The sequence below is a fragment of the Dufourea novaeangliae genome, unplaced genomic scaffold (assembly GCF_001272555.1).
Source record: "Dufourea novaeangliae isolate 0120121106 unplaced genomic scaffold, ASM127255v1 scaffold248, whole genome shotgun sequence".
NCBI classification, from domain to species: Eukaryota; Metazoa; Arthropoda; class Insecta; order Hymenoptera; family Halictidae; genus Dufourea; species Dufourea novaeangliae.
The window spans coordinates 2,126,963-2,150,957 of NW_015374156.1; the positions used below are offsets into that span (position 1 = coordinate 2,126,963).

General features: G+C 37.9%; 2 protein-coding genes across 2 annotated transcripts; both read left to right on the forward strand.

Annotated features, from left to right (window-relative positions):
• Positions 1 to 648: 648 nt before the first annotated feature.
• On the forward strand, positions 649 to 8,322 carry LOC107191954 (neuronal PAS domain-containing protein 4). The gene is made up of 9 exons (XM_015581107.1): positions 649 to 659; positions 1,296 to 1,477; positions 5,731 to 5,792; positions 5,884 to 5,973; positions 6,170 to 6,346; positions 6,628 to 6,812; positions 6,886 to 6,992; positions 7,073 to 7,226; positions 7,398 to 8,322. Exons 1-9 carry the CDS (start codon positions 649 to 651, stop codon positions 8,308 to 8,310), a joined length of 1,881 nt encoding a protein of 626 aa, XP_015436593.1. The 3' UTR covers positions 8,311 to 8,322.
• A 2,245-nt stretch (positions 8,323 to 10,567) lies between these two features.
• Positions 10,568 to 17,014, forward strand: LOC107191893 (mediator of RNA polymerase II transcription subunit 1-like). Its single transcript, XM_015581035.1, has 8 exons — positions 10,568 to 10,824; positions 11,091 to 11,152; positions 11,254 to 11,387; positions 11,470 to 11,608; positions 11,698 to 11,917; positions 12,005 to 12,230; positions 12,308 to 12,539; positions 12,612 to 17,014. Exons 1-8 carry the CDS (start codon positions 10,794 to 10,796, stop codon positions 16,956 to 16,958), a joined length of 5,391 nt encoding a protein of 1,796 aa, XP_015436521.1. The 5' UTR covers positions 10,568 to 10,793; the 3' UTR covers positions 16,959 to 17,014.
• The last annotated feature ends 6,981 nt before the right edge of the window (positions 17,015 to 23,995 follow it).

Genomic DNA, 23,995 nt, shown 5'->3' on the forward strand with positions numbered 1-23,995 from the left:
AGCAGCAGCGGATGATGGTACCCTCGAGGTGGTCCCCCGTGTTTCTGGCGTGCCGCCGAAAACATCTCGAGGCGGGTGACTTTGCGCGCAAATGATTCGGGCAAAACCGCATGTACAGGAAACGTAACCGGTAGCTCGGCGGTGGTGGCGTCGGCGGCCGAGGATGGCGATGATGGCGGTGGTAGAGGGACACGACTGTACTCCGATCGTGACCGTGGTAGCGGCACGGGGTGAAGGAGCGAGAGCGAGACGAAAAAGTGGAGAAAGGGAAATAAATGAGTGAGATAAATCGAGGGGGCGAAAGAGGACTCCACGGGAATACAAACAGAGCCGAGGTAACCGACGAGGAAACGCGATCGCGATCGTTGTTCGCTGGAGGAGGACAAGACGATTTGTGGAGGAGGACGGATAGGGAGGCGAGGGCAATGCTGGTGGTGGTGGTGGTGGTGGCCCAGGAGAAAAAGGGGGGCTGCGGAGGTGAGAAGGTAGGAGAACCAGCCTCCGCCAGTATCCACGTGTTCAGTGTAGTAGCGCGTTATGACCCGGATGTTAGATCGTAGCTGCAGTTTTGCGAGAACCTGCCGACCCGGATGTCTCGCTCGTCGTCTACAAGTGATCCGCTACTAATGTCCTCCTGGCCACCGAAATATGTTCAATCGGTAAGTAATGCACGATCATCGGGTCCGTTGTGCACGAATTGGTAAACAGTTTGCGCGCGGGTAGGTGAACACCCTTGTGTTTTGTGGACGATCGGCTGTCAATAGCTTCTACCCCCGTATCGTTGGCGGCTGCTGCGGTGTGGATCGGCGTCTGTTGGTGATTCGATGGATCTATGGAAAATATTTAACGATCGAAAGAGATTGTTACCGATCGTTTCGCGTGACCAGTGCTTTTTTGCCCTTTGCTTCGTGGTTTTTAAGTAATACGATAATTATTTCTATCGAGAACAGGATTTAAATTATAATCATTCGTAGTAATGGCGATAAAAAAATATATATACTCAAGTGGGGAAAATGTTAATTGAAGTTTTATTGGTGGTTTGTAATTAAATGTTGTCGATGTCTTATATAGAAGTGGGGGGTATCTTTCTGTTTGATCGTGAAATTTCATCCCTCTTCAAGTGATATTAAAAAAAAATTTTTTTGGGGTCAGGAATTTGTTTTTGGTGTCTTTCAACGTTCGTGAAGTATCATTTGAGGGCACTTAAGACCCACTAATGGTCGTTACCTTTTGACAAGTAGATTCAGACGTTTCGATATGTATGGCGTATCGGTAACATCCGTGTATGCTTGAAGGATAGATGCGAGCAAGTCAACGAAAGGTGCCAGCAAACTCCGAAGGGACCTGATAAATGCCGAAATCGCCAACTTACGTGATTTACTGCCATTACCGCCCTCGACCCGCCAGAGACTTTCCCAGCTACAGCTTATGGCCTTGGTTTGCGTATTTCTTCGAAAAGCCAATTACTTTCAACAAGGTAAGCGCGATGCGATGAAATCAAATTGAAAGAGAAAAAAAAAACGAAATGGGTACATCTGCTGTTCGAACCCGCTTGGGGATCACGTTGACGCCGTTTCTGTAGTGAAATCCTTCTTTCCCGCGTTTCCAGCCCGTTTCCATCTTGTCGGCCCTTTCAACGTTGGCGCGACGCGTAATTTCTTGAGCGATTTTTTTCGTCCAATTCAACTGAAACTGAAGATTGTTTTATTTGAATTTTGAACATTCCTTGGCTGTGATTACTGTGACAATTGTGTTTCGTTAGTGTATACGACATTATTATGCTAGGTCTTCGTTTCAGGGAAGCGAACATTTCAAATACAAATACACAATTGCTTTTTATACGTTGTTTATAAATATTCTGTAGAATTATTTATGATAGGAAAATATTGTACTGTTTTGGTAAATTTTGACGGTATTGTAGACAATTTGAGAATATTTAAAATAATTAATTCGTGCAGTGTAATACACGTTGTCGAGTAAATGCGACACAGACTAGAGACGGAACGTATAACGACATTTATGACGGTCACGTGAATCATTTAGTTTTTTTTCCAGCATTCGAGGAAAGATAAACAAACTGATACTGAGTTAAGATTAAAGACATTTTTCGCGTATGTTTTTGATGTGTTTTTAACATTAAACACGTTTTGTATTATTCATACTTTTTTGATAGATTATAATCAATTACAGAGAGATTAAAGTATATGTCTAAATGTAAATTATTTTATTTAAGTGATAATATAAACTGATTTTTCATTTTAAGAATTTATTAACATAAATACGATAGTTTGTGACATTTTATCGTAATGACTAATCGTGATTATGTGTAAATGAATGATAAATTTTATGGTTTTTCAAGTAATCCAACACTTTCTGAATAGTCTTAATATTATTAATGCAACAACGATCTATTAAAAGTAAATTTAAATGATAGAAAACACTATCAATTAATTGGAGTTTAGTTTTATAGTAGTTTATCCATTTTTGTGTATGAAAATAATTATATTGTAAATGCTAAAGTTATAATAAAAGCAGAAATATAAATGTTTCTGCGTACACTCGGTGCACAGTAAATGCTACGCCTTTGTTTCATGGCGAGACGCTCGCTGTTTTAATTTTTACATTCACCGTCTACCAGTAGACTTGTACGTCACCGCAAAGGCAATATCAAAATATCGGTAACGGTAGTGACTTAAAAATGTGGGCAGCGATCTTGACTTTTACAGTAATAATGAGGAAACTCTCATTACCAATTCTTTTGATAATTATTTCCGAAAGTAACAAAAGATAAAATAGTCATTTACAAAATATTAATACAAGTGGTTATTCACATGCTACAATTAATGTATACATTCGATACGTTTGAAATTGATTTATTATTAATTATATCGTGTCTAAACTATAATTTGTTTACTTTGGTCCTTAATTATGAACTAGTTAAGTCGTATGAAAATTGAAATTATTGATTTTAAATTTCATTAAGAAAATATATTAAATTATTTTAAACATTTACTTGCTTTCCTACGTTTGAATATTTAATAGTTGTTTTTTTACGTTTAAACGATGCTTCCAGTAAAAATAAAAAGATATCGATGAAATTTTATGCTTCGTTTTTGTTACGATCGAGACAACAGTCTTCGTTACTGATGTAATATAAAACAACCTAGGAAATCAATGGACGACATTCAACACAAAATTATACCTTTCAACTCCATACGTTTAAAGATGTTTGTCATTTAGCAGATATATTACTTTTTCATCGTTTCTACATTAGTTAATGTACCTTGCAAAAATCTGTTTACGAGTACGAAGATCAAGGAAACGGTGATTTTACGATACAAAAACTCGGATGTCACGGAATATTCACGAAATTCACTGTGTATTCGTACTTCTACTTTCCTCATTCGAATCGTACAATCATTCTGTAACTCACAAAATTACACTCGCTGTACAATACTTTTTACATTTCATATATATTAATACCTTTATGAATTATAATTACAGCGCTTTAAACTCTAACATAAGCACTTTAATTACTTTATACATTCAGAATCCTTATTTAATATTAAAATGTTAAAAATGATAAAGAACAAAGCATTGAGAATTTATGGTCAATCCAGCAGGGTTATCGACCGAATCGAACAAGTACAATATCGACACGAATTCCAGACGGGCTACTTCGAAAGTAATTGGGTCGTTCAAAAAGTTCGTAGCGTTTCAAGCACAGTGTATTCCATACCTTTTGACTGGACGAAGAAACAAATCGTTTGATTTAGGGAACAAATACTATTTTCCAGGTGTAGATCGAATCTAAATATTTGCTGTACAAGTTACTCATTTGATGTTGTTACCTGTGAGAAATACCAACGAAACGTACAAACAAGAACAAAGTCCATTTTCATTACGTTCCATCAAACTTGCAGAAAAAAAAGAAGGAAAGAATCACACAACCTCGGCTGGAAAATTTTATAACCTCTACACAACTGAGTTAGACTTGGCCCCATCAGACGATTATTCCTTTAAGATCGCTAGAATATTCCGCACCAAGAAAAAACTTCGAAAACAATATCCATTTAGAAGCAGGTTTAAGAGTATTTTCAGCCAATACAATCGAAATTGTACATAAGTGGTACAACGAAATTACCTGAAAAATGGAAAGAAATTCTCAAGAAAGTTACTGTGCCCTTAAAAACGCTCACGAATTTTCCGAACAACCGAATATTTAATTCTTTATATTCTTTGCTATTTCTTGTGGAATTCCAAATTTTGTTGGACTGTAAGAGTAATATATAGGTAAAAGGTAGGGAGGTAGGTAAGGCAAGAAGGTAAGATCGGCGTACATTCAAACTCAGCGGAGTCTAAGCGCGAGTTCCGGGTGATCCGCTGACCTGTCGGCCTTTGCAACAACACTCTCACGCTCCTGTAACCCATACTCCCTCTGTATCGTCTCTCCCGGCTCTCGGTCGTTCTTTCTTTCTCTCCTACATACTCATTGTTTCACAGTATTCGATACTATAGTCCCGTGTAGCGCCGTTTGTAAACGTTGCCATGCTGCATTAGCATACGCTTCTTTTCCCCTTCTCCCCCTCCCCCCTGTTTCTTGCTCTTCTTGTCTTTTTGCCTTTCCCCTTGGTGGATGGGAGAGAGGATAGGAAAATGTACACCCGAAACGAATTTTCACCGAAGTCCTCCTTCGGTCCTCTGACCCTGGCCGATTATAATTCCTCGGCAGCGATTTTATTCGAGGGCATAAACGCCTCGACGTTATGGTAGAATGTTCGAGCGTGGTTCTGGAGCTACCGATGGGACAGTTGAATGGAAATTTTGGAAGTTTTAGGGGGTACAGAGAATAATCGTTGATGTGGTTGTAAATGTTTTTCTGTATTGTTATCCTTTTTCAAATGATTCGAAATTGAGTGATACTGTTATTGCTCATATTTAAGTAGCATAGTGATCTTTGGATGCTATTCGATTAAATTGGGAGTAAATTTAAATTTTAAGTATTTTTCTGTGTTGCTTTCGCTTTCGAAACTATTCGAAACTGAATGCTACTGTTATTGCTCATATTCAAGTAGCATACTAATTTCTGAATGTTATTCGATGAAATTAGGACTAAATTTAATTTTGTTGGAATTTCACGATATATTTTTGTGACTTATTTTAATATCCTTTTTATTTCATTGGGCACATGTGAGATAATGTTCATAAAAGTTTGTTATTATTATATAGATAGAGAGGATCTTATCAGGGGAACTTCCGAGTGAGAATGTTTATGAGTAATAAAAGTAGTAATAATGATACGTCTATACATATAATGTTATCAATATTATTTTCATAACTATTTTCAAATGTTGTTTCATTTTTATATTCGGTAAATATTAAATTGGATTATATATATTATATAAGGGAAATCTTATCAATCTTCAACTTCCAATCACATATTATCTTAATCCTAATTTAAGAACAGAATTTGATACAACATTTTTATATGCATAGAATAATAATTTATCATCCAATATAAAATCTACCAATTTTCTGTTATACAACATGTAAATTTTTTTATTTTAAATTAATTTTCATTCGTGGTATAATGCTTGAAGCCTATTACATAAGTCCTCGATAATATTTGTTACGAATGAAAATATTTTTAATGTAAATCAATATTTATAATTTTATGAAAATCAAATTCATTTGATGGAATAAAAAGATTATATTTTTTATCTGTTTCAGCCTTGAAAAACTGTCCATCGGACTCTTCGAATATCCCGACTCCTAACATAGGATTTTCAAAAGTAATATTGCTTATCATCATATCGCATTGTATTATTGACCGTCGATTACTACGGTACAAATGTTGGCCATACAATGCATGCAATTTTTCAGGCCATGTCCGGATTTATAATGATGATGACCCAGCAAGGAAAACTATTGTATATATCCGAAAATGCAGCGGAATATCTTGGACATTCCATGGTAAAGTACAAGTTGTAAAGAACGAATGCATCTGGTAATCAATTTGTCATAGAAATTCGTTCGAAAAAGAATGACAGAACAGTTTCGAAATTATTCGAGAATTTCATTCGAAAGTTCCTAATAGAATTCCATTTCCTTCATAGAAATTGATAAACTTACTTCAATTTGATACACTATATTAAACAATGTATTTTAGGAGGATTTGCTTATTCACGGAGACAGTGTTTACGATGTAATAGACAAACAAGACCATATGGTTGTGCAAAATCAATTATCTAGAAATAGCCCAATCCCAAGCGACAGAAGATTGTTTCTTTGTCGAATTAATGTCTCCAGAAATTCTCGAAGACAACTTCGTTTCGGTGATCAAAAGGTAGTTCCTGAATACATTTGCTTTTTTTTTATTCTTTTATTGCATATTATCTTAATATGGCGCTTCATACCACCAAAAATAATTAGACAATCACTTGTTCATACGATTTTTTTCAATAGTTTCTTTTTATTTATGAGAAGTATGCTACTGGATCGTATCGAACGATTAAAAATGTGATCACCTAATTATTTTAGATTGTTTCATAATGTTTTTTTTATGTGTGTAAATTATTTTACCGGTGTTTAGTTTTACGTGCGTTGTTTTATCGTTATTTTTTATAGGTAGTTCTTGTTGAAGGTCATTTTTTACCTTTCGTTCCTGTATGCAATCGAAATGAGTTTGTTTTCCTTGCTTCGTGTACACCTGTTGTTTTGCCAGAGACTAGAGAGAGTATTGTACAGGGTGCTACGAATATTTTTACTACAATCCATTCTATGGACATGAAATATCTTCACATTGATAAAACGTAATTTCTTTTCGTAACCAAATCAATGAAACGTATTAAAAAATTTCTTGTTTAAAATCTTTTTCGCTTGCAGTGCAGAAAGCCATTTAGAATATAGTCGTAACGAATTAGTGAACGTGTCGTGGTACAATTTGCTACACTGGGATTCTATACGAACAGCATATTGTAAGCATCAAACTGGTATGTTATCTTAGATTGCCAATTAAAGATACTTCTTTACATTTAATTAAGAGATTTAAAATCATCCATGTTTGTCACAGTTATTCAGTCTGATCAAGAACGGTCTGCAACCGCGCTATTAAGATTGCAAAGTCGTTCTGGCCGATGGTTCTGGGTGCATTGTGTTTTACAAGTGAAAGACACATCCGAAGAATGTCAGCATCCTATTATCGTTTGTACAAATCAAGTTTTAAGGTACATTTCTATATTACAATTATGATCACAAATTAATAATCTTTCGAAACAGAAACTATCGTTGTGTTTGTTAATTCACATCTTATAAAAAAAAAAAAATTAAAGAAGACGTGTACGAAACAATTTTATAACATTTGGAAAAAGTGTAACTGACAGAGAATGATATTGCAGTGATAGAGAAGCAGAAGTTATGCGCTCAAGTTCCTGGTTGTATCAGTATTCCTCACAGACGAAATTCACCTACACGATCTGCTCGGGAAATCAGAATCGCAGTGTGCCATATGCTCCTGGTGGCCAGAATAATCAACAACAAGATTATACCCGGTCGTTATCCCACACCCACAATAACGATGCCCAGCACTCTCCTACTATTCGAAATTCGGATCAAGATCTACACGGTTCGTCGAAGACTCAATTAAAAGATTATACGAGAAATACGCGAGAAGACGCGGAACCAGTGGACATGTCGATAAGCAGTGGCGAACATGAAACTAGAAACGTCCATGTAAATGTACAACATGGCCATTATGCGCTCGGTCAATTCACAGACAGGTACAAAGCACACCACAAAAACTTGACTGGTTATCGTGCAAAGTTCATCCAATGTCACGGTCAATATAACATGGACGCACTGTCGTCGAAATATTACATCACAGACTTAGACAAGGAGTATTGTTGTAACGAGAGAAACACCCCTCATAAAAGACTTCAAACCAAGGCATTACCAGTGGTAACGATCGCTGGATCGACAGGTGATCCTCCTGATTTGCCCATGGAACATTGGAACTCCAGTCCAGTATGGTCTGATACTCTGCAAAGGGTACCGGATGTTGTGCATCAAGATCTTAGCCCTTATGTCGCGACACCAACGACTCCAGTAGATACTCCGGATTCCGAGCTGCACACGGAAACGCCGATTTTTAACTTCGACTGGACAGCCGAGCAGCATGTGCCCAATCTAAAAATCACATTTCGTAGTTCAAATCAAGGGCCCAGAAAAGTTCAGGATGTTCAGCCGATCACATTGCAGTTACCACGTAAAAAGGGCCAGTCTATGAGCGACTCTAAAGACTTTCCTAAATGAGACTGTGCACTTTCAATCACATATGTGGTGCTTCGCAACTAGATAGGCAAATATTTTTTTAAAGTAGATGTACCTAGTTTGGAGGTTTATAAGTCTCTGAACGAAACGAAAGGATACTTGAGACTGAGTTCAGCCAGAAGCTGATTAAGATGTATCTTTATTCAAAAAGTTAAAATTTTAAGGATGATTAATTTAACATCATTTGCAATCGATCCATTAACCCTTGGAAGGCGGATGGTTCTGATGGTGAACGCAAACAGTGGAACGTGGGCTCGCTTGTACTCTCAGATCGTGAAACGTCCCTTATAAATATATTTTAATACGAATTTCTCTATGAATTGGTGGCCCTTTACTCGGACTAATATAAATAATTACTCACGTAAACTAGTTATCAGAAGCTTTTGAGTTGGATGAAGTTCTTCAAAACTTGGGTCAAATGGACTTACAATCAGTTATCGCCATCCGAGGGTTAAACTAGTTCCTAATGCAACAATGTAAAAAGATTTACTGTTACAAATTATTGGTATTATAAAATTTATTCACTGCCTTTTATAAGACCTATTATAATTGACATTAAAATTAAGTTCCAGTGAAAATAAATGAAGCAATTTTTCTTTCATGGATCAGTTGTTTAAATTGTTTTAGGTAGAACAAAATACTATCAGTATTAAGTGAAATTAATATACTGGTAACAGAGATTTGTGGGTGAAATGCCATAAGGTATTAGTATTATATTTAATAAGATGTAGGAACGAAGCAGTTGCAATGTTTGTAATGCATACGAGTAATAAAGAGTACAGAAGTACCTAATTGTTAGTAATACAAAAATGTACTTTAACTTGTTTTTAAAATGTGTGTTTTAAGAGACATTTTAGAAGAACAATACGTTATTGCTTTTTAGAAATGATTTGAATTTTAATATAAAATTCAATGATGATTGACATATCATTATAGCAGCAGTTAGTTCTTTGATGATATGTTTAATAGTTAACAATTATGTGTATACATATTTATGTAAGCTAATAAAAGTACAGTGACATTTTGTTGAAAAAAATGTTCACTGATAAAGAAAAGTTTTAATTTCATTTGGAATCATGAAATTGTGTCTGGTCAATATCCTTTTTTCAACCCACTAACGTGGGTTATCACAAAAGGTTTCATGACAATTAATTTTTTCATGATAATTTTTTCATCTGCTAATAAGTTTCAATTAAATTACCTTGATGGTGTACATTTAGAAATATATTGAATATAAAAAATAAAGAAATAACTTTCTTAATAAAATTTTATTTACTATTCGTATTACTTTATTATTTAATATCATTCAGGTACGAACATTTTTATTGGTCCCTTTAGTATTCATATAGTCATAAAATAGTATACATATAAGTATATGTTTTTATTTTTTTACATACCTTATTTAATTACTACGTACCCAAAGATATCCCATAAATTTCGTTTTTATTTCAGGAAAACGTAATAGTTATGTCCATTTAATGCAAATAAATTACTCAAAACTTCAAAATTAAGTTCAACAAATGATATACCAGACTTTGCAGGTATGCTTATGTCGAATAAAAAACATTATTTTAATTCAATATTTTATTTACCTCTATCATGACAATTTTCATCCACAGACCGAAGTATTATAACACTTTACGTTCATTTGTAAGGTCACATTAAGCAATATTAAGTTATTTATTGGAAGATTGAAATAAATCGAGTTGATTTATGCACGTATTTTGAATTCTACTATTTAAATAGTGCCTCTAGTGGTAAGTTCTGAAAGTACAGTTTAGTCATGCGATTTTAGCTTAACATTTTAGTAACGTTCGTAAACGCATTTAAAAGTTACAATCTACGTTGTAAATGGTATTTTCTATTAAGGTGTATTATTAATTTTGACGGTACAATTTTTATAAGTTGTATTTAAAATATGATGCGATGTAAATATGTCAAGTATTACGTAGAGAATATACATAATAATTGCAACACGCATTACACATAATTTAGCGTAATTATAGTTGCTCCAAATATGCATGGTTTATATTCTGATACAAGAGAATAAGGAACAATTTTATTGTATCGTGCAGTGAAATTTATAATCTTATTACGATGAACAGTATGGCGTATTAGACGGAGAGTGATGGAGACACATTTAGTATGCAAAGTGCAAATATAGAGGGGGTAGGAAAGTGTATTTTAATAAAACGTTAGAGAATACCCCCTCCTAACTAATGTTACAGACGGACGAAAACGCCTATACGTAGAAACGTATGGCCCTGTATGGCCCGTATGGCTTCCAAGTATAGCTGTTGTATTATGTGTGAAGGTTAGGAGCAGTTAAGCGATCAAACGTGGGTTAGGTGAAAATAACAGCTCCTGTCACAATGTAGTGTATAATAATGCTGTGATACTACGGCAGCAAACGTATATTGATATACGCGTATATTTCAACATCCGTGTGATCCACCACAGAATACATGGATGTTGCGAACGGACAAAAGCCCCTTAGTGAGTATAAATTTTAAATTTATTCAATCCAAATCTGTCTATTCTATTTTAATTATAATTTCGTCAGTAATTGTAATTGCTGAAAAACGACAAATATCGATTTAATGTATGTTTATTTGTCGTGTGTATACATAAAAGACAGTTAACTGTATTCGTGATTAGGTAGTTGTATTTTTGAAAAATTGATCCAATTGTTTATTGAAAACAGTTTCATCTATTTATTGACTTATGTTTAGTTACATACATTTTTGTATATTTTTGTACAGGTGGGCAGCCTCCTGCCATTGGTAGTTCAGGATTGGATAAGGGGAAAATGCCAAAAATCTGCGTATGGCTATGTTGGTAAGTTATTTGCAATATATTGTGTGAATTGCATTGAAAATACATATAAAATTCTGTGTATTGAATTACCTTTTTTTACAATAATAGGATAAGAGGTTTGCTATAGACAGTGCAGAAAAGAGTCAACTACAAAAATGTTTAGATACTTTGCAACATTCCATAAAAGTGACCTCCTTGCAATCCATGGTGGAACGCTTGGAAAGTTTAACTAGACAATTGGGGTAAATACTAATTAATTAAATATATCATTAACAGAGCAAGTTGGATAACTTAATCAATACTTATGTTACAATTGGATTACAGATTAAAGTTTATGATGTCTGGTCCACCAGGTACAGAGTTGTTTATATCTTCTGATATGTTTTTTTTGGAAGTTCTTTTGGAACCGACAGGTGTAGTTAAAGATGTAAAAATTCATCATGAAGGAAAAAATGAACAGCAGGTATCTAAAGTTTCTACAAACAGTATCTATTTAAAAAGGTTTTAGTCTATATTAATAACAGCCAATGAGTCTTGATAATATATTTACAGAGCTGTGATGTGTTGGTATCTTGTTTGTCACGAGGAGACTTCCTAGATTTTACAGTACAATTAGAAGGTTTAGCATCAATATATCAGTTAAATGCAGATAAGAAGGTAAAGTGTAAAGCATTCAGTGCTTTACAGTCGCTGGAGGCTGATCTGGGTATTTTAGCTCAATTGCAGACATTTATTAAGGAACCATTTAATCTTGTTCATAAAAGCCCAGTCGGTTAGTTTTATAGTTTAACGTTATTAATATTTACAAAGTAAACATTAAATAACATTGTCAGATCTAAAAAATGATATTTTCGTTTAGGGATCCTCGAGCGAAGGAGGGGAGGTCATGCGATGAAATTGACATATTTTGTTTCTCCTTATGATTTAATAGATCAGGAGAATCGTACCTGTGATGCACTGAATTCAGAAATAGTTATCAAACGGAAAGTTGGTCATTCCGTTACAGTTTGTATGGAAGGTTCGACTGCTCACAAGTTGCCTACATCTAGTATCATAACTGTAAATAGAAGTCCCACAGGAAAAAGGTTTGTAAGCTATTGAAATGAAAATTATAATTCAATCCAATTTGATTGTTTCTTAACCAATAGGAACTTATTTTCAGTACTCCGTCTTATGCTCCATTAACTGGTACAAATTCATCTGTATTACCTGCTTGCTTTGTATTGAAACTTGTTAAAAAAATGCCAATGTGTATGGAACTATTACGTAGGATACAGAAGGTCACAGAGCTCGAATGCGCAGACATATCTGCGCCGCATCCATTACTTAGTTTGATTATTCAACACGCCAGCGATGGTCAGCTGGATTGTCGAAACAATAGAGGACTTTATGTTGTATGTAAATCGTTTAAAATATTTCTTAACTATCCAAATTCTTTACTATCCTGTACATACGTTCTGTTACAGACTTTACCAGATCAGCAGCACTGCTACTTTATGACAGAGAATAAAAACATGGAAGGTGTGTTAGTGTGCAGCATTCCTTTCACGCATCCGGCACATGTCCCACAAATCTTGGTATATTTACGTCAACAGGCGTTGTTTAATACTTTAATCGCTAGTTGCGTTAGACCTATGGCTCGACACGATCCAGAACACGCGACCATATTTGAAGTGAGTGCTCTGTCATGGCAACACATATCGGTAAGTTTGGAGCATCCTTTCGAAGAGACAATGGCGACGGCAGAGCTGGATTTGACGGATATCTCCGCGTTGAAATGCAAATTATATGGCATCAGCATAACGAACACGGAGCGAACGTCTGATCTCACTGGAAAAGTTCTACAGAAATGTCTGAGTATACCTCTTACAATGAGAATTCTCATGAAATCGTGGGAGAGTCGGGATGCTTTGAGCACGATGAATAATATGAATAGCGGAAACGGAAATTATAACGTGAATCTTGGTTCCGGAAAGGATCAGAACAACCAGAACGGTTCCGGAATGCCGGATTTTACGAACGGAGAGACAAAAATAAAGCAGGAGCCCGGTTTGAATAACGGGAACGGAACCATGGGTAGACAGCAGTCGTCGCAGCAACAACAGCCGCAACAGCAGCAGCAGCAGCAACAACAACAACAGCAGCAGCCTTTTTTAGATGCCGGAACGGAGAATAGTATCGGTTTTCCGTCATATTCCGGCCAATCCGATACCACAACTACTGCAATGCTAAATCCCCTGCAATTGGGAGCATTACTTGGACAAGCAAAAAACTCTTTGGCCAATCCTATCAATGAACGTACAAAAAAGACGCGCAAAAGAAAAACTGCAGATGGTATTTGGCGGAGTCCTAAGAGAAAAGGAGATGAGACCGCGGAGATATTATTGGAGAGCTCCAGTTCGGATTCAACGCCGCTCGGTACGCCGACTGGTGGACGGGAAAGTTTGAACGAAACAAGGACATCCACACCGACGTCCGCCACGAGTTTAACCGGCGGTTTGGACTTTTCTAATCTGGATTCAACGGACATTTTAGGAACGGACAAAAGCTCCGATTACGATTTCGACAACGAGAGTGAGATAACGGAAGTTCACGACCTGCAGGATGTCGAGGAATTGATCAAAAGAGATCGCAAGTCGAGGAAAAGAGAAGAGAAAAAGAGCCCGATTATATTCGACGAGAATAAAAGTTTGGTGCCACCGTCAGTAAGTATAACGCCAATTACAAGCAGTAGTTTGGGTCAAACTACGAACTATAACTCTGTACTTACGGGGATGGGTTTGGAAAGGAGGCCAGGTATTGAAATAATACCAATCGCGTCTTCCCCGCAAACTACTTTACCAAGTTCTATTACTATAACTCCAATAGCTGGTCCAACGCAGTCTAAGAGTCTGACCGATGAGCGTAGAGAGAGAAAGAGTTCGAAGGGAAAGTCGACGGAGGATAAGGGAAAGTTGGAAAAACGACGTAAGCGAAAGAGAGAGGACAGTCCTATGGGACCGCCGCCGGACAAGATACCGTCTAAACAGGATCCTTTGTCGAAACCGGTATCGGTGAGCATCAAACCGACCGAATCGCCACCGAATTTGAGCTCACGGCCATCCTCGCCCGCGACGACACTAAGAAAATTTAGCCCGTCTCCGACGCATACCAGTCCGCTTGCTCTCGTAGGTAAGTCCAGTCCTACATTGAAACAATCAACAAACAAGCCAGTGCAAAGTCCAAAGCACTCTCCGGTCTATAGCAGTAGCCCGAAGCACACGCCAGTACCTGCGAGCGTGAGCCCAAAGCATGGCACGTCATCGCCGAAGCATGGGAGTTCAGCGAGCACCGGTAAACCGAGTATGTCTGCGCTGAAATCCGCTGCGAATTCACCGTCTAGTAAAACCACCGATTCCGGACAATCCAAAATAAAGTCTTCCTCTTCGTCCTCGAGCAAAGACTCGAACCGAGATAAGGAAAGAAAGACATCGTCGTTGACGTTCGGTGGATCGAGCGGCCATCAAAGCCCGAAAACAAAGTCCTCTAGCGGTAAGTTAAAACAATTGGAATTAATTCCTAGCGGGGAAACGCAGACCAGCTTGCCCAATAGCGGTGGTAGCACACCACCATCCGGCAGTTCGGAACTCGGGAAGTCGGCTATCGCGCAGCAACAGGCAAGAAATAGAAAGGGCTCGTTAAGCGCCGTCATTGATAAACTGAAAAATGCTCAGCATTGTACGGAGGACAGTGGCAATGGCGGGACGAAGTCTACAACTAGCGGAAGTGGTAACTCGAGTGGTCAGAAAGAGAGAAGTGTTGGAAGTTCGTCGAACAAAGCTACAGACGGAAAGTGCATTAGCAAGAACTCATCCATGGAGTCGAAAAATCCTGCCGAGTACATGGTGAAACATAGTTCCGACGGGATGAAAATAACTATCAATAAAACTCGCACAAAAGATTCGAAGTCTGGAACGAACCTGAAAATGTCCTCATCCTCAGCGTCTGTTGCAGCCGGTGCATCTTCGAGTTCGTCTACTTCGTCGACTTCGATGTCGGGAAACGGTTCACCGAAAACGCACACCGGCTTGAAACCAGGTGTCAGTTCTGGTCCTGCGTCGAAGAAGCCTCCGTCTCAGACGTCTCCGAAATTGTCTGGATCCTCGTCTTCCGGTTCCGGCAGCAGCAGCGGCAGCAAAGCTACGTTACTGGGGCAGAAAATGTTGTCGGCTTTGAAATCCATATCAGGACCGAATTCCAGCAGCGGTAACGGTGCCGGGGGACTGAACGTTGGCGGTAGTAGTAGCGGTGGACTACTTTCTAAAAACGTTATGTCCTCGAAGTCCTCCTCAAGCTCTCCGAAGACAACTAGTTCGGGTGTGACGGATCTCAGTCGGAGTCGCGATAAATCTCGGTTATCGAAGTCCAGCGATAAAAGCTTATTTCCGTCGAAAGGTATCGGAGACACCAGGAAATCAAGTCCTTCTGGTCTACGGGAGGAGAGCGAAACCGAAAGAGCGTTCAAGCTTCTGGCTGCTCACGCTACCATGTCCAACTTGTCGAGTTTGCCTAATCTACCGCCGCAGTTGGTAGTCGAAGGACTGATGAAACAGTTGGACACTAACTTCCAGATACCCAAGCTGTCCGCCAGAGCCAACGCGGATTCTAGCGATAAGAAATCGGAGAAGCTTTCCATGCTTCCCGAGGCCGGGAAAACTCTGGACAGTATAACGACGAAGCAAACGACGGAGCAGGGGAAATTGCAAACGATACCGAACACCTCGTCGACGGTTTCGAAAGCAACGTCGGACGATCAGTCGAGCCAGGGTAGACGTGATCACGTGCAAACGAAGCCCGACAATCTATCCATGACAAGCGCAGCCTCGGTAATGTCTATGAATCTCGGCGCCGACAATCCCACCAATCTTTTGCTTCCCCCGAGCAACAGCTCGCACGACATGGACGTACCCACGAATCTCTCGATGCAGCCGACCGAGAACGAGTCCCGCGATTCCTGCAAAGAGTCATCATCAATGAGTAGAGGTAACACGCCGTTTCTGAGCAGCACTCTAAACTCCACCGCCGGTGTCAAGGACGACGCAGCCGGCGGTGGGTCGGTAATGGCCGTTCTACCTAAAAGTTCAAATGCTCAGTCTGCCAGCAAACCCGTGTACTCTACCATGATGACGACAGGCGCTATAGCCAGCGGCAACGGGACGAGTGCCTCGAGTTCTGCTAACGGGAACACGGAAAGCTTGAACCTAAGCATCAAGCCGGTTGATGCGAACCTGCCGAAGTATAAATCGGACGAAAAGAAGCAACAACAGTCACAGCAACAACAGCCACCGCCGCAACAACCACAGCAGCAGCAGCAACAACAACAACAACAACAGCAGCAACCACAGCAGCAACAACAATCACAGCAACAGCAAGTATCGTCTTCCGGAGGATCCACCAGCTCCACTTCCTTAGGAACCGTTGTGTCTTCGGAGAGCTCGTCGAACACGATGAAATCAGCTGGAACAGAAATACCACCGACGACATCCCAGGAGGCAGCGGAGATGCTGTTGGATTTCTCCACCCCGAAAGACGTCGCGAAGAGCTTGAACTTCACGAGCATTCCCGAGAGAGCGATGACCCAGGCGGCCTCGGTACGCAGGAACACCCCACCACCCCCTCCACCCGCGTTCCCGGCGAGTCCATCCGTGAGCGTGCACATTGTAAAAAGTCCCGCACCCTCGCCAAGGGTTATACCGCCGTCGCCTCACTCCGCCTCGCCGTGCATCACCGACGACGAGCTGATGGACGAGGCGCTGGTGGGAATGGGCAAATGAAGGTTACTGAAACTCTAGATTTTAATTCGATCCGCGAGAGTCGCGTTCGCGTAGCACAGAGCAATAAGGGTGTCCCATCTGGGTTCGTGAGTAAATGTAATACTGCCTTTCCGTGTGAATCGGTGTTTACCAAGCCTTTTAGATTCACGCATGCGTCCTGCCCTCTGGTACCTTATCGGGGCCTAGTTAGACAGTTTGTTCCGGTGGTTAATGGTTTGCGAAACACTGATGATGAGGTTCATTCGTGGGATTCTTGGGAAATTGTGCACGTTTCTACTTTTTATCTCCAAGTTTTATTGGTTAATCGAATACTGTGGATTTTTTGTCTGGGCTGTGTATAGAGGTTAGGGACACTAGGTACCGGTTATTGTAATGTCTTCTGTTGGGTTCGGGTTACAGGCGGAAGGAATGTTTTAACGGGGAATACGTGGTTTGAAGAAGCCATTACTTTTAGGAATACTTTATTTTATAAGGCCATTATCATGGAATTATATTGTTTATAACGTGTTGAGCCGAGTTTATAGTGTAGTTTAGAATATGAAAGGATATTGAGCTACTGTTTTGTTTTTTGGGATTGAATTTGTTTTTAACACTGGAACTACCAAGACAGTAAAAATTATTAATTAGTACACTCTTGTAACGTTGATTGGAATGTTATAATATTGCATTTTCTCGAATCTTTTACAACTTTTATTCGAACATGAAAGTAACGAAAGTAGTTAGTTTATAAATTTGTATATTTTCAAACGTTTGTTATGTTTATCGAGCCGATAGAAATAGATATACGTTTATCGCTGGTGGTTCTAGTGTTAAAATACAGTTTCGAATAACCCTGAAGTAAATTACCTTGTAAAAAACATTTTTCTATAGCACCTACAATGGATTCTTAGAATCACTCTCCAGTTGTGGACAAATTCTTTTTCTAACATTTTGACACTAGAACATAACATATACTTCTAAAATGTCAGCCTTGTTAAGTAATGTTGAGTTATCTGTTTTATGTGAAAAGTAATCATCCAAAAACGGTCATGATAAAATGATACTGAAAGTATAATTTCTTCTATTCTCCAGCCACGTATTTTTATCAAAATAGGTAATTTCGGGCCGATTTCCCGAGAATTGAATAATTAAACAATTTCGACGGGACACCCTGTGTACATTGTTCAGACTTTGCGCTTCTTCTACGATGTCCTGCCTGAATAGTAATGAGGTTTGCGTTCTCCGTATGCGAATCTTGAGGTATCTTCAATTTTCCTATACATAGAGAAACTTGGTCCTCCCTCTGCAATGGCCGTTTTGCAGAGGTGGGACATATTTAAGCGCCACAGTGTATCAGAACGATTTATTATTATACATATTAGTTCGTACACCGCGATACAAGGACTCGAGGTTAGCACTAAAAACGCTTGTTCGTAGATTTATAAGAGGGCGAAAAAGTATGGGGAAAAGAGATAGTGCGGAATAGTGAAATGGACGCGATGTATGAGAAACGAACACATAGACAGGAGTTATTTTCGATAGAATCTATGTTGGGCAATATTTATGACACCGTGAAATACGTGTACGGCACATGATATACAAGGTATTTCTTAATTAGTTTACTTCATGTTGGCAGGATAATTGCCGATTAAAAAACGAATAATTCAAGGATAAGACACGTTAAAATTCTTCCGATAAACGCAAATTAAAGTGGTCAGTAATTAATGGGCTGTGGAAATTTATGCAAATTCCGAATTTCCAATAGGAATATCTAAAGATTAAAACGACGCGGAACTTTAAATTCTGTAGTCGAGTTTTTACTATTTTACCACTAGAACTACTAACGATAAACGTGTATCTATTTCGATCGGTCGAAAAACATAGCAAACTTTTGAAACATTACTGATAAATTAACGAATTTCTTCAATTTCGTGTCGTAATAAATTTTTCACAAGATCTGAGAAAATGTATTGTTCTGATATATTATTCATCATTATAAGAACACATTGTCATATTGACTTATTTGGTACTTCAAGTATTAATAACATAAATAGTATTAATCTTGAATAAAAACCGTAATTTTATTGGATTTTCCAAGTTAAGTTATGATATAAATGTATAAACATCCGCAGTCTATTAATTACTAAAATGTATTTTGTTTGTTTTACTCGGTAATTTGTCGCGTGCGTGAAATAACACAACTTTCGAAGTACCGTGTGTATGGGAAAAATTTGTCCGACAAGACGTCTGTAAAAAGGGAGGTGGAGGAGTGTGTAGCCAATTATCGAGTCCTGTATCCTGACCTTCCTCTTTGTATACTTGTTTCTTGATCGTTCTTCCTCGTGCATTCTTCGGCGATCTGCGGCGCAACGAAGAAAGTCGGTATCTCGTCACGAAGCATATATTTCCCGTTCCATGTTTTACGTAATCGATCGAGTAAACCGATTAGTATCTTGTACGATTACTTCATTAACGTTGCGTATACGATCCTCGTGAATCAAATACTTTGTAAAGAAAAAGAACGTTGAAGACTCTGGTACGTTTAAGCGTGGGAATCGGATATCTGAGCTACCGGTTAACCCGTTGCCTTACGATCTTGCCTGATGTCTGTGTCTGTCACAGGTGATTAACTAATTGTGACGTATGAATGTCTATCGGCATGTTCGATCTTTATTTTAACGATCGGCTGCAATCGAACGGAGCCGTGAAAACGAAATCGTCAGAACACTTGGCCTGTTTCCATTAAATTGTGCTATGCAAATAGGCTGTTGAAGATGAAATATCGTTTTTTTTTTGGATTGCAGATCCAATAATTAATTGTTTAAATAGTTTGCTCCAATGTTCGTTGAATTGATGCGATAGGAAGCGATACGAGTAAATTCAAGAAATTGAGTATTTGTTGGCGAAAGATAAATTGACTAGGGATAAGATGGTCAACTTGATGTTCAATTGCTAAATTTTTTAAAATTGAAATTCATTAATTAAGTATATTGATGAGTAAACCAGTCTTTTTAGTAAGATGGTAATATAGTTTAAATGTATCTTTCGACTTTTGTGTTTGATAAAAATGGCGGAGGATGCTGGAGAACGGTGACGAATATTACGAAGGAATCGTTTGATTTCCTTGAAGAGAAATATTCTAATTGAAAAATAGTAGTGGATTACTCACAAGCAGATCCAATGCAACTAAAGGGACTAAGGATAGGACGATATTTTCACATCTGGAAATTTATTAATGTAAAAATGATAAAATACTGTTTATATAAGAGATCGATACTCTCGATATCATCAAGATTACGACGTTACTAAATTCCATAAAATAAATGCAGAAGAAAGATATTTTCATTTTCTTTTTCAAACTGTTAATCGAAAATCGTCTAATATGATATTTATTGAATTGTTTAAGGTGTCGCAGACCTAAAAGTACAAACATAGTGGATAATAAAACTCGGTAATGGAATAAAGTCTTGACAGACTCAAGTGCACAAAGTGAATTGTGTTTTTCTACGATATTCAGATTTCCTTATTGAGATAATAATTCCTCGTCCACGTATCGTACGCGATTAGATATATTTACGTTTGTATCCTAATAAGCAGTCGTTTTAATCTGTAAACGGTACAATTGTTTCGATCATAAGTGCGTATGTACCTACGATGCGTGTTTAAAGCAAACCACCTCTGTTTCATAAATACGAATACGATTTGTTTTAGACTAAATTCTGACAAAGAAGTTCAAACGTTTCGCCCGAGTAAATTATTTATTAAATACATGGAACCGCTTAATACAAATCTAGAATAAAGTATAAAATTTTACTATAATTAGGTAAAGAAAAATTGAAATAAAAAAAGATAGTAGAAAGCACATAAATACACACAAAGGTCAACTTGTGAATGGGGTCACTATAAATAAGAAAGATAGACTTGATCACTTTACATCGATCTTTCCTGTTTTATTGCTAAAGCGTTGAATTCTGAAGATATATTATTTCAAAGTTTTGCATTATTATACAACAAATTATTGTTTTGCAAGTTTGAGAACTGAATACCCTAAAAAGAAATTCCTTTTTTTTTTATTGCTTTGTGAGTTCTACTAACCTTGATCCATGAAAATGGAAACTATTGTACAATTCGACGCTACGAGGCAACGGGTTAAACCCAATTGAGACTGCGACATTTTTGTTTCACGCGAGATCGCAACGAAACGAAGGAAAAAAGAGGATCTTGAAATGATCGAAGCTTCGGTAGAAGGAGCCACGTCGCAACGAAAATATTGAGCTTGTTAAGACGAGGGATTGCTTTTGTTTTACGCGAACGATTTTTCTCTCGGCTGACTGCGCGAACGAGAACGTAAATGAGGAAATAACGGCGAGAAAAGTGTTGGTAGCGGGTACTAAGTGCCAAGTAAATATGAGACGAGTTTTCCAAGATGGAACTTTAATCCTTCGCGGTTCAATCCATATGGTATCAATTCACGGGAAAGTGGACGGTAAATCCATACATTTTAATATAACAATCGGATATTCCCTTTTTATTACGTGTATGCTGATACATGATTAATTCAAAATTTTAATACAAAAGTTCTGTATTCCCTTTTTACTGCGTGGACCAATGAGTGATTCACTACCTCATTGATTAAATTCCGTTACAGTTTCAATTTACTCAACCTTTCCACTCGCGTGTTTTATAAAAATATAGAATGCCGAAGAACCGTAACGAATATTGATCTCGTTCGTAACAAATATTGAAATTGGAGAAAATAATGTATTATTCATTGGCACACCCAGGATTGATCTCGAGCGTATCTCTGTTATATATATATATATATAATAGAGCTCTAGAGTCTATAAATGCATAAAATCCGCAGTTTATATTTAACACAAAGTATACCTACTCTGTTATGGTCGATATAGTTAAATTCTTCCGATGATTGTTCCAAAGGATTGAAATTCCGATCTAGCGAAAATGGATGCGTCGTCCTTGTACAAATTAGGCGAAAAATCGTTCGGTTCAGGGATCGAACGAACATTAGCGAGACTGTTCGATGTATTTTGTTTGATGCTTGAACCGAATTAGGGATGAATGGGGGGGCTCGGGAAAACGGACACGGAGTTGTATAAATAAAACGGAGGAGTTGCGCGTGTGTGTGTCTGTTGCCGATTCGTGATGCTAGAGACGGAATCGAATGATCGCCATTGTGACACGACATCACGAGGTCTGTGAGAAAAGTAACGAAACTGATAACGTAGAAATTTGTTTTGCCAACTTTTCTAGAAATCAACATTATCCCCTTCGAAATAGTTACCTTGGAAAGTACACTTCTGGAAGCAGTGTTGGTAGTCTTCAGCTGGAACTGCTTTCAGTTGGTCTGTCATAATCTTTTGGTTGTTACCCAGAATTCCAAGATGACGACCCTTGCGATGGGTTATGATTTTTGGGTATAGAACGAAATCACAGACTCGGATCAGGGAAGTAAAGGAGCTATGGAACCACAGAAATAACATTATTAATTAAAAATACATTCACAAATAGAATTTTTATCAAAATTTATCAAAATACAAGAAAACTCTGTAAATGAATTTTCGACTGTAAAGGGTATTCCTTGGTAGACTAAAAATGGTAACACAACCTCCTTACTTCTCTGATCTGAATCCGTGTGACTAATTGCTTTCCCTCAAAATAAAAGGTCAACTTCGAGGTCGCTATTTGGGAACTGTAGACCAACTAAAGACTGTCAATTAACCCTTTCCGACCGTAGGATTTTGTTTGGAATTATTGACTTACCCAGCATTTGTAACTCGTACTATAAACCTGAAGATTCAATATGGCGTCGTATCATAAAGTTTGATATTTTGCCGTTAGGTGGATATATTCACCAAACTAATATTTAAGAATCGTTTAATGAACATTCGTTTTTGTTATTTTTTCAATTTTCCTGTTTTTTGACATCCAAGAAATAACTATATGCAAAAAGAATAATTATTTTTGTTTGAACAAAATAATTCAGGTCGGAAAAGGGTTAAAGATTTCCAGCAATGGTTTCACAAGTGGAAACAACGTCTCCAGCGGTTTCCCATAAGAGTTGTTTTGAAGGGGATAAAGTTGATCTCTAATTAGTTGACAATAAAAATTTCTACGCCAACAGTCTGGTCATTTTTTAGACAAACCTCGTGTGATCACTTTCCGCGTGTAGGTCGATGAAAATTGTATTTTCGAGCGGGAGTGCCGTATCATAGAGACAATATCTTGCTTCGACGATGAGTGTAGCCTAGGGTGACCATTTTTTCTGCGGTGCAATCCGGGACATTGAGCCCGATAGAAAGGGGGAGGGATAATTTTAGAAAAACAAACTTAAAAAATTACACTTAATGAAGCAAATACAAATACAATAAAAAAACGCGTACCTATGCGGGACGCAGAGCTAGAATCCAGGACGAATGGTCACTCCAGTATAGTCACGAGCACGATTATTTCCGAGGGAAATTGTCCGGTGCTCTCGGGGAATGAAGAGAATATTGTTTATTTTTTCAATGTTCACGAACGTGTACATAGAGTAACGAGACGTGTTTACTGCTGGTGAACGGTGCTGTAACAAAGAGAATAAACGATAACACGGATGATATTTGAAATTGATCCGATGGACGGGAAATGGATTAGGGGATTCCGTCTTCTCTGATTATTTCTTTCGTGTGCAAGGAATTTCATTGGTTCGAATCGAGTACATTTTCGTAAGAACGTTCAAAAGCTTCCGAGTATCGTGAAATCTTCCAGATTGCTTGTCCACTGTAAAAAAAGAAAACGATGAAAAGAAGTGTGGTGTTAGCGTGGCTAATTTTCATCTTTCACTATTCCGACCTTCTGCGTTTTTTTTCTTGTCGCTAGAGGAAGGTCGTGTAGACTACAATTTTTGGGTGAAATACCGAACCTTTCACTGTGTGCTGTATAAAATATCCGCTTTCTTTTGTACGAGCCAATTTTTTAAACTTTCCGACCGATTTCGCGCAATTCGATGTCCTATAATTCACGAATGTATATGTTATACGTTCCTTCGAGGAATCGTT